General features: G+C 35.6%; 1 protein-coding gene across 5 annotated transcripts in view; it reads right to left on the bottom strand.

Annotated features, from left to right (window-relative positions):
* XRCC5 (X-ray repair cross complementing 5) overlaps nucleotides 1-11,523 on the bottom strand; it is a 54,822-nt gene that overhangs the window by 7,090 nt on the left and 36,209 nt on the right. For 2 of the 5 annotated variants that reach the window (XM_013196692.3, XM_013196694.3), the window contains exons 17-21: nucleotides 9,690-9,799; nucleotides 9,106-9,202; nucleotides 7,006-7,073; nucleotides 2,275-2,346; nucleotides 18-1,456 (exon numbers count right to left, since the gene is read on the bottom strand). In XM_013196692.3, coding sequence (XP_013052146.2) covers nucleotides 1,442-1,456; nucleotides 2,275-2,346; nucleotides 7,006-7,073; nucleotides 9,106-9,202; nucleotides 9,690-9,799 — 362 coding nt within the window. In that variant the 3' untranslated portion in view covers nucleotides 18-1,441. Of the gene's footprint in view, nucleotides 1-17; nucleotides 1,457-2,238; nucleotides 2,347-7,005; nucleotides 7,074-9,105; nucleotides 9,203-9,689; nucleotides 9,800-11,523 lie in introns of those variants that run through there. The other 3 variants (XM_013196691.3, XM_066999022.1, XR_010832149.1) reach the window with 2 other exon arrangements.

Below are 11,523 nucleotides of genomic sequence, written 5' to 3'. Positions count from 1 at the left end.
GTTACAAAGAAAACAAAAGCAATCCATTAAGTATTTTATTAATCAAACTAATTAAGAAAATTAAAAAAAACAACAGTGTTACACTCCATAAATCAGCCTAAAAATAGACGGTCAAAATCATGGAGTTACCAACAATTTCTTATTTACAATTCAGAAAAATAACTTTGCATGACACAAATGATCTAAAGGCCTGGAAACATTACCTACTGCCTGCCTTCTGCACTTGAGAGATCTCTTCAAAGTCTGCATGAACTCAATCAAGGTAAGACAAAAGAAAGGAGAGAGCAGGTCTCTGCGTAGGGAGATGTGGGGAAAAGCAATTGCTGTTTCACACACAGGAGCTGTTCAGTATAAAGGGCAGATATTCCAAAACATCTTTTAATTTTGCTCATGATTTTTTTTTATGATGCTACCACCACTTTGCACAGTATATTTATACATTTGCAATAACAAAGAACAGCTTTTAAAGGAATTAATCTGGCTGTAACAAGCATCTGGGAAGCTGTCATTAGTTTCTCTTCAGATCTGTAAATAAAATTTGAGTATCTCTTTCTAAGCAGTATTTGACAACTTTGGATTGCTTTGTGTAGACGGTACACCATTTCGGCTACCAGCGTTAACTATCATCAGTTATCTATCACAAGTGTCAGTGTACAGCTTTCACGTATTCCTCTGCTCTGCATTACCAGCATTGTATTAAATAGGCATATAACTGAGTCTTTTATCCTTTTAGCACCAGGAATACTACAGTAATCACAAAAGCCTTTAAAAAAAATAATAATTTTGAGGATATTTAACTCTGCTGTTGAGCTGACATGAAAGAGAACTTGGAGCACAGAAAGATGACCGCAATTGTTGATTTGGGTACAGCGTCACAAGATCAGTACACTTGGCTCTGTTGTACGTTTTAGATTCTGCTGTTCATTTCAAACCATTACTTTGTGAATCCCTGGCCTAGAATTTTTTCAATAAACCCTCCCCCCCGTTTTTTTTCTCTGCAGGGAAAAAGCATGAAAATACAACCTTTCTCCTTCTGCAACAATAATGCTATGGAGTTACATCCACTAAAGATTCTATATTACCTGGTAACCTCACTGTGACATTTATGTCTTCCTTCTCAGGGAATATAACAAGAATTTCAGGCACAAACACAGGCTCTCATTAAATTTAGCGGTGTTTAACTGGAAGCAGTTCCACGGATAAACCAGATTCGCTGTGCTAAAGAAAAAAAGAGAGACCCCTTAAACATATCAATCCTCTGTTCTAGTTTTAAGAAGTCAGATGACATTTATACCAACTGAAAATGTTTTGGACTTCTGCTCTCTCATTTGAGAAAATAAAGAGGGATATACAGTCTTCTCATTAGCATCCTATTTGTGCGCCATCTTACAGGGAGCTCTCTTCCATAACTTGGCTTATTCAATCCCAGTGTATCATGCAGTCACATCATGTCCAGCTGCAAACAGAAGCAACAGATTTAGAAGAAAAGGTATTGAATTCAAGTAATTTCTTGTGTTTAGTGCTTATAAAATAAAGCAAATTCAGAAATCCTTATAAGGATTCCAACATAAGAAATAAGAAATCCAACATAAGTGGACTACATGGAACTTAATACTAAACTGTTATAAAGTACAAAAACAAACCTTAAATCTCATCTTCGCATAATCATATGTGCAATTTGGAGACTTAAAAAAAAAAGTACAGCCCAAAAGTAAAAATATGCCTGCTATTGAAACTTCATTGGAACTGTCTACACCATAAATTTAAGCTTTGGAGACAGATTTGTAATGACTCAGCCTGTAAAGAAATGGCTAAAATGTTTTTTAATAAACTCTTGAAATTCTTGAATTTAAGCAAGTTAGTATAAAAGAAGGTTAATTGAGAAGATTAAAGCATGTTTTAATTTTAAATGACTTTTAGGTTTCAACCCACATAAATAGCTGTTCTAGATCTACAAGCTTTGTTAAATGCTATTGCAGTAAATTATAATAATCTGCTATCAAACCTGCAGCCTCATTGGCTCTTTGAAATACACAAGAGGACAGGACTAATCTATGTAAACATCCATGTTACTATACAGCATTCTATTTGCCACCATAAAATTACCCATCTGGTTGTGTTTTACAATAGCAAACAAATCATTTCACATGGCTCTTTTCTGACTCAGTTCCTTAGGTGTTTTCTAAGACGTGATCTACTGCTTTAAGAAGCTCTTACTGCAACTTTCAGCTACAACTGAATTCTACAGCCACATCATGTCTTTATTGTACTCACCAAGTCATCAACATCACCACCTTCATCTGTAGCAGGCAGAGGTTCATTTTTCTTTTCTTTCGGAGCCAAGAACTGAAAATACAAGTTTTCTTACATTTTACTGACGAAACTCTGACTCAATGTCAAATGAACAGAACTTGTCCTTTGCATATCAAAACTAATCTGGCTGTTAATGAAAAATCATCAAGAAGTCCATTCTGGTTTCCACCCTCCAAAACCACACAAAAATACAGGGAATTTCCTAAGCCTTGCTTTTAAATGATTTTATAGCAGATTGTTAAAAAAATTGACAAAGAATGTGGTTCTTCAGACAATGCACAGTTAAGCTGCAGAATGCCACTTAATAAGGATGCTGCAAATATTAGTACTTAGTCTCAGAGGAGATGGGGAAAGTTCATGGAAGAGAAACACTCTGAAGCCCAAAGAAACAGCCTCAAGCACAGGAAGTACTTGAGATGTCAGTGGCTGGAGCCATGGGCTAGATGGAAATTTTGTTCATCAGAGTATGGCCATTTTTACGTTCTTAAAAAGGTAATTTTAAAGGTAATATCATGAGTAGCTACAAGCTGCCAGAGGACAGGGACAAAAAAAATGTCCCTATTAATATTAATACATATGTAAGTTGACTAACATCTTGTTTAGTAAAGATCTTAAGTATGACAATCTAGTTCTGTGTGGAACTCAGTAGAAGCTTTTCACTTAATACAATGAACATTTATTAGATGAACAAAGACATGAATTAAAAAAACACTCTCAAACATGCAAGATGGTTCGAATGCTGGTCTTTAAAAATAGAACAGTCATTATGTAAAATTCTCTTTCAGTAGCTGCTGATACAAACACACCATATGCCCTTCATTTAAAGCACAGCATCAATAAACAGAAGATAAAGCTAACTTGCTTAGATACTGTAACTACTGAAATCAAACATACAGACAATATCTGGAGTACAACCACCTACGAATTATTTTTATTTTAACTTAACAGTAAAAAAAATAGTAACTTAGTTATAATAGTAGAAAAAATACAAATACGTGACTCTTGAAGTGTCCAGTTGTCCACAAGTTTTAGTTATAGTCTCTTTAGCAGGATAGAAATTAGAAAATTTCTGGTTAGAAAATAATGATATTAAACAGATTATGAATATCGGTTTTCGGTTTTGAGTTCAGGTAACATTTTTCTTTTTTGTGGAAACAACTGGTTTCTGAAAGCGAATTACTGTTTATCTGTGGACTTAACTTTTACAGACATGGAGGTCATGTAAAAGGCCATGGGATCCCTATCAGTGCTCCCCATCTCCAAGACAATGTACTTGGACTGTAAAAAGCTTAAACGTTATTTTACTTGAACGGTGCTGATCCTGCTCTAGAACAGTGTCAGCTTTAGACATGGGGTAAAACACCGAGAAGCTGCCTGCTGCATTCTCCCACCATATCAAGATGTGATCTAATGTTTTAATGTCTGAGTTCGCAATTTGAATCACTGGAAAAGGCATTCTCTCCAGCTCCCTCTACTAGGTAGAATATCAATAAATTAATGTTGTAGGAAAGAACGAAATATACAATAGCAAAAGCAAATATATTGCATTTGGTTAACACCAAAGATAAAGGATGTAGACAATGTCTGCCTAGTTGTCTCATTAGCCAAAGGTCAAATCTTTTCTACATCCTGTAGAGCAATAATCTAGAGCACTGCAGAAGACTTGCTGCACAGACACCACTCATGTTTTAACGTTAACTTCATCTTATCTTACAAATTTTGTAGCTGCAGTAACAGGGATGGAACAAATTAGAATTTTAAGTTGTCGCACGCTTGTCTATCTTTTTTGCTGGAAAAGTTCTCAATCTAGTAGTAATACAAAGCACGCATTATGAAACTAAAAGCTAATGACATTGTCAGCTCTGAAAGGCATTTTGTGCCAAACCAAATTTCATTTTACGCAGTTAAGAGTCAAATGATATTTCCAAAAGTAGCACATTTTTGAAGCTTTCAAAATTAGCTTTCTAGCACTAAATTAGGTAAAGAAAGTCAAAAGCTAAAGGAATGTAGGATGAAAATTTGTAACCTGCAGTTTCCATCAAATTCTATATATTCAAAAATTTTTTTTTTTTTACAAACTCTGTTTTGCATTAACACAAAAACAGATTGTATGTACTAGTTGTGTTGAAATCCATTATCTTCCCCAAATTAATCACCCAAAGCACTTGACATTGCTGCTTTTTTTAACCTATCATCCTTACACTCTAAAAAGAGTGTACTACTATTACAGGGTTAAAAAAAAGCCTACACAGAACCATTTTTCTCAATGATAGGAAGAAAGGAAAACATGCACGGATAACCTAGCTCAACCAAAACAAAAAAAAGAATTTTTTACGTTACCTCTCTAATAAACAGCCTGTAAAGTTTTTCTTACCCCTTCAAATTCTATGAACTATGAATCTTATATCCAAAACAGTCCTGAAAAAGCTACCAGCTAGTGATCTTCACATAAGAGAAAAGGCTTCAAGGCTTCTGTGTCACACAAGACCACACTGACAGCCAATCCCTGGACCTACACACTTGCAATTATGAGCATTTGGCCTATTACAGAGGTGAAGAAAAATTGAATCTTATATGTGATATTTTAAAAGATCCAGTATAACCCTTTAATGAAGGGTATGGCCTTCATTATAGAAAACAAATGAACCTTTTTAGCAATCTGCTATAGATCTAGGAAAATGCTGCCTTCACACACCACAGGAAACTTGCAGCACAGTTTAACTGGACCAAGACTAGATTTTATATCAGCCTCACAAACTGAAGACAAAATTTCAGTCTCTCTGGATCTTATTCCAACACCACAGAGTCTTCCAGTTTCGTATGTTAGAAAGTCAAACAAACCCTTGACAGAAAATGACAGTTCCTTAAGGGTTCTGGTTTTGGCTCTGGAGAGTGGGGAGGTTATCTAGTAAATAACTGGGACTGCCAACAGCCTAGTTAAGCAGAGGGATGCAAGCCATTTATTCTGAAATGCAAGGTTATCTGTCACATTAGCGAACTCTTGCACTCTCAGCAGCCCAGAGCTGATTCCATGCAGTCTTTGTTATTCCCTTACTTTAAAGGGAAGTTATGGCTGTCACAAGACCTTCAATCAATCACAAAAGAATTTCTTCCTTTATTGCAACACCTGGCTGACTGCAGGATGATGTTAAAAAGTCCTTCTAAAGTCAGTCTACAATGTTTTGTTCCACCTTAGCCTGACCGCTGTAACTCTGCTCCTTGCTACTCTTCATAATTTCTGCTGCATTCCTATGCACAGTATTTCTCAGCCACCATAAGATCATAGTTCAGAGATCTGTGGATCTGTGCTCTGTAAGGTCTTTATGGCCAGTAGAGATTTCCTTAAGGAATAGAGGCTATTTCATGCAGCTTTATCACATTTTGAACAGCAACGACAGTTTCAGACTAAAGAGTGAAGTTCAAGAAACAAATGGTCTTGTGAAGTTTCAAAGTAAATTCATAGCACTCAGAATATGTAACAAAACCTGATATTCTTTAAAACTGCTGGTTTTAAAGAACAAAAGATTGTTCTATACAGTTATGCATGATGAGAAACAACCAGTAGGTCCTTCATGTGTACAACAAAAAGTCACTGTCATTTGCACTCTGTACACGAGTTTAGATAAACAAGCTCTTAGGAGCTTGTTTAGATTTTCACTTGTCTTCTTTACTTTGAGATAAATTGTTACAGATTAAAAAACAGTTTCTAAAATAAAACTTCATGCCTACTCATTAATTCATTCATGGAGAACCTACTTCAACCCCCTTCTTGTTATTGCTAATGTAAGGCCCAGAAGTTGTAAAAATCAATATGGCATCTTTTAGCCAAGCTGCTTCTTTGCAAAGTAGAGCAATTTTACCTACGTTTACCTTGAGGGGTCTGTAATACAGAGACCTTCCTTCTTCTAAACTCTTCAAAGTCATATGGCAAGCAGCAGCCTGATACAAAAATGCCCATCTTATCCTCTCTATGCAAACACAATTTCTGACAGCAAACCTGAATTATATCTTCTTTCAAACAGGCACCATTCTGTCCTTTATAATTCACTCCTTTGTAACTGTAGCATGCTTCATTCATCACTGCAGTTACTAAAGTGCTTTATTCCTGTAGGAAGAATACCTGCAAATACCCCAAATTTCTTTTTCTGAAAGGAGCCAATATGATGACCAATAGTACTAGCATAATCTATGGTGTCCAATCCACAAGACCTCAATAAAGTAGAAATTACTGCTTTCACTGCATATATGATGAAAACGAGCTATGACAGCTTTATATTGCTAGAGTTAGCAAAGCTTTTAGACCAAAAAAGTATCCTGATTTTTGAACTAGCATGTTAACAACGAGATCACAGCTCTTTATACAAAGTTCAAATAGCAATCTTGCATATAAAATTTATTGCTGTTCCATTAAACTGAGCTCCTGAAATTCCTGTTCTTCAGAGAGGATATTTTCAGATAATGATGTCAATACATGCTACTTTCTAAAGACCAATTAAAATATAATGCTGTAGCACATGCTAGGGAATTATTTTTGCTCTGGAATGGGGCATTATTAATTCTACAGCAAAAGGACAATATTATTCCTTCATAAGGATCCTATTTCATTCACCTAAAGATTTATACACATCATAAAGAATTTTCTGTTCCACAGCAAGAGCTCTACACAAATAGATGCTCATTAAAAAATGATACCTTTTCAGCTTCTTCACTAGTCACAGAACTTCCCTCTGCTTCATCTTTAGTGATCAAAGAAATTCTGTCTAAAAAAATAAAAGATATAGAAGTATCATTAGAAGGCTTCCCAAAAACAGACTTAACGTTAGAAATGAAATAAGTCCTCCAAATTCCAACTTCTCAATGTGTCATCATCACCACCACCAAAAATAAAAAAATATTGCTCAAAGGAAGATGTGACTTGCATAAATGAGTCAACTATGATATAAAAATAAATTAATGAGAATATTCATAAGCTTGTGGAAGTATCCATTTAGAAAACTGTTAATATTATGACAATCAAACTAATGAGACACTGAAATCATAGATCACAGATGAAATGCTGAAAATCTATCAGAAATTACACTTTTAGTCATTCACAGCATGCTCTTCAGTCCTTAAAAGCCTTACAAAAATTAACTCCTACCATACAAACACTGATGCTGTGGTTCTACAGTATGACTACACCAAAGTGCTGGTCCTGCCCTGGTTGTGTTTGCACCACCATCCTGTGCAGTAACCCACAAAAACAAAAGAGAAACACTCAATTACTTTTCCCCCCAATTATTTTCCCAATCTAGCCATCACTTGGCTACACAAACGCTTGCTGCCGAATTAAGAATCTGTGGGTGTGAGAAGAAAGAACAGTAGGTTCAGAAAGGTTTCAGCAGCATCACAAGTTTAATGCCACCTTAACATGCCCACAGAGCTACACAGCAGGGTTTCACGAGATGAGTGAGCTTATCAAATAGATCTGCCTTGCTTCTGCTCCAAGAATCACTAACTCATTAACTCACATCCATCCTCTTGGTGATTGCAGTGGCTCATAACAAGGCCCAATGCCACATTTGGTGGAAAAAAAGGGCATGTGTTATGTCACAAGAAGCAGGGAAAACAGGACTTCTGCTTTTGGTAGCAGCAAATGAAAAGCAATTTCAGCTACTCAGCAAGACCAGCTAGTTGGATTATGCATAAAGCACCATGATTTTATCATCTTCTCAGAAGATAATCTATTTTGTATGAAAATATGATCCCTGTTTGTATTTGTAAATTATTTTCTCAGAAATATAGTCCAGTTTGTTGAAAACTCTGGTTTGAACCAACTACAAATATTAAAACAGTACTCTAAGCACGACTTTCAAAGATCCAAGATTCCTACTTCCAAAGGGTTTTTTGTGTGGTTTTTTTTTTCCTCTTCAGATTTGTTCAGAGACAGTACCCTACAATAGCCTTTGAGAGTTGCCTTGTGCTGTTGGTTTTGGTTAATAAACAAATTCCCATTCTATATTTTGAAACAGCTGGATAAAGCAGGCATTAAACACAGTCTGAAGTCCTTCATTTTGAAAGGTGCTATATAAAAGCATATAATTGCATTTTTATAGCATGCACCCTTAAATACACAGTTGGGCATTTAACAGATTTTCCTAGCACTGATTCCAATTAAAAACAAGAGTATGATGTAAAAGATGTTTTTTATAGCCCACCACGTTTCATATTTGTGAAAATGTTCCTTTATTTATCACTTGCGTAGTCTCTGAAGCTCTTTTGGAATTGCATTGCCCTGTATCTCCCAGTTTAATCATAGGTAGGTGTCATATTACCACATATTCCGTTCTTCAAGTTGCTTAAATACAAAACGATCAGTGACATATTTCAATGTTATTCATGCCTTTTTTGAGGCTTAATTTGGAAGAATCTTTTTATATATAAGCTGCACAAGTTTTTTCATTTATCTTAAAATTCACCTGAAATCCTATCTTGTTCTCCTTACCTTGTAACATTTAATTTGTCTCTTTTCTTACACAACTCGTTTACCATTTCAACAAGACTTGGCAAGACATCACGAAATCTTACTGGCAGGAAACTATTAGCACAAAAAAAGGAAGCTGTAATGTGAAAGCAATGGTTGTTGCTGTTGTGGTTGTTTAGATTTTTTCCTTTTACACAAGCTGAAGGAATGACCTGGATCAAAATGCTGCTCTAGCTTTAGTTTAATTGTCCCATTGCTAACATAAGGTTTTCTCCTACATAATGAATATTAAAAGTAGAAATACTCTAAAAAGTGAAATGCCATCATACCTTGTACCACAATCTCCCAGAAATCAACTAAGGCTTTGTCTTCCACCTTTGATTTCAGGGCCTGCAGAAAATCATTAAAGCACCGCACCTTGGACAGCTGAAAAAATAACAGCAACGATTACAAGAAAATAAGGAAGTAGCTACAAATATTAATTCTTCATGAAGTCATCTAAAATGGTGAGCATAAGTCATTACACATTTTAATTCTACTAAAACCAAGGGTTCTAAGGAAAAGTGAGCCACAAAAAAACAGAACTAGAAATCTCTGTAGCTTTTTGAAACTTGTTTTAATAGAAATTTGTAGAATAGCATATTTTTCTTTTATAAACATCAGGCCACAGGCCTTGTGGTTTTATGTTTCAAAGAACAAAACCAACAGTGCACAACACCACAGAATCTAGTCCTTATTCAAGTTAGGAATAAAGAAACACAAATGGAAATATATTTCTAAACTTTCAAACAGTATAAGTGATTAAAATCTTTTTAATCTACTTCTCCTGTAGAAATAAATTACCACGTTTTCAATATAGCAAATAGGCCCATCATATCTTCAATTTGAAAGGGTTTTCACATATTAACATTACCTTCATGGCCTCCTCTCTGAAAACTCTGATACAATTGATCCCTTTCATGTAGTACTGTGAACTTTTATGTTCCAGAAACTGATCAATGCGGTTTATCAGCTGCTGACTCACTGAAAGACAAGGAGGAATAAATAAGTAAACCAAAGAATGCACAATTCCTCGGCAAAATAAATAAATAAAGTTATTTGCATCTCTTTCTATTCCACCTTGGCACACATCAAGAGAGTTAATCATACCCATACTGCCTCAAACAACTCAATTTGGTAATTGTCAGTATCTAAGCTACTGACAATTACTCCAGCCTCCTTGAAAAAGCTAGGTATACTGGGAAGAAACTCAAGCACAGCCAAGGTAAAATTCCAAACCTAAAAGCCAAGAGAAAAGCACTGGCCTAACTTTTTCACAGAAAGTAAAACCAGAATATTTGGGATCCTAAGGCTGAGCAATGTTATATTTTACAACTCTAAAAAACATAGCCCAAAAAGATCCTTTGAAATACATGCTTATTTCAATGAAAGGGTTAAATTTACAGTGAAGATGTAATAACATCAAAGCAATAGCTGTATTCCACCATGCTTACCATAATCATGGATATAACAGCCAGTGCTTACTGTTTTCTATTAAATGCCTAACTGAACTGGATCTGAAGGATACCACCTCTGAGGAGATGAGTGAAACAAGAAGCGTTTGATATTCTCCCACTAGCTTTTGACTCTAGTGAGTTGCTAGAAAAGGAGGCAGATAGCGGTTCTGTCCAACAGCAGCTATCACACAAGAAAGTGTGCTAAATTGCCTACTGCTCCAGAGGTGATCAACTCACTCTTTATTTATATTACCAGTAGCTGACAAACTAAATTGAAGTCTCACTACTTAAGCTCCTCAAGTTAAGCCGGTCCATTTTTTTCATGGTTAACGATTTTCTCATTAAATGTTCTAATTTCTTACGAATTGCACTAATAAAAGCAAGTCCTGCTGGTGGTGGTGGGTTGTTGGTTTGTTTTTGGTTTGTTTTTTTAAATGCTGCCTTTTCATTGATGTGTTAAATTAAAACCCCAGGCGCTACGAGGGTGCAATAAAAGTCTTTATTGTCAGAATGATTCCAGCGCACTGCTTGGAATTATCAGATCCTCTACTTCTTTTGCATTACTTTTTTTTTTTTGTAAGAAACCTTTTCTATTTGATTGCCCTGGCAGGCATCAGAGGAACACTGTTTCTTGCTACTGCCTGTGAGCTCCTTCTTTTTGAAATCTGTTTCCAAATCTGAAACAAAAATAAAAAGCCCTGCAGTATTTTAATAGGCAATGAAACATCAAAATTATGCAGAAAACATGGCAACAATACATGAAGTCAGATTCTTTTAAGTCTTGAAACAGCTTGGCTAAAATTGGGTCTGTCCACTGGGTCTGCATTAAATGACAGACCAAATGACTGACAAATACAAAACAGATAGAATTTGTGCTCTAACTGGACTATCAAATTACTGCAGGGGGACAAAAACAACACTGGAGACAGCAGAACAGGATTATAACTCAAAGTTCTCCAAAGTGGACTTTGTGCCATTACACCTGAAGGTCTGAGAATTTTGTTTATTTTTCTTCCCTTTCTTCTGTTACCTACCATCTGCCTTTCCATTAGTGTATTTGCTTTTGGGTGATGCAAAAAGTGAGTACAGACTGAAGAACTAGAAGTAAAAATGCTTCAGTAGAAGATCTTAATTCATACAGGAATTAATCACTGCCCACTGGCACTGAGGCACATCTCCTACTCTAAAATACATTCACCAGTGCTGTTACTTCTTGTGAAATATGTCATGAATGATTACGTTCACTTGTTA

Source organism: Anser cygnoides, chromosome 6, assembly GCF_040182565.1.
Source record: "Anser cygnoides isolate HZ-2024a breed goose chromosome 6, Taihu_goose_T2T_genome, whole genome shotgun sequence".
Taxonomy (NCBI): Eukaryota; Metazoa; Chordata; class Aves; order Anseriformes; family Anatidae; genus Anser; species Anser cygnoides.
This window is presented reverse-complemented; position numbering and strand designations above follow the sequence as displayed.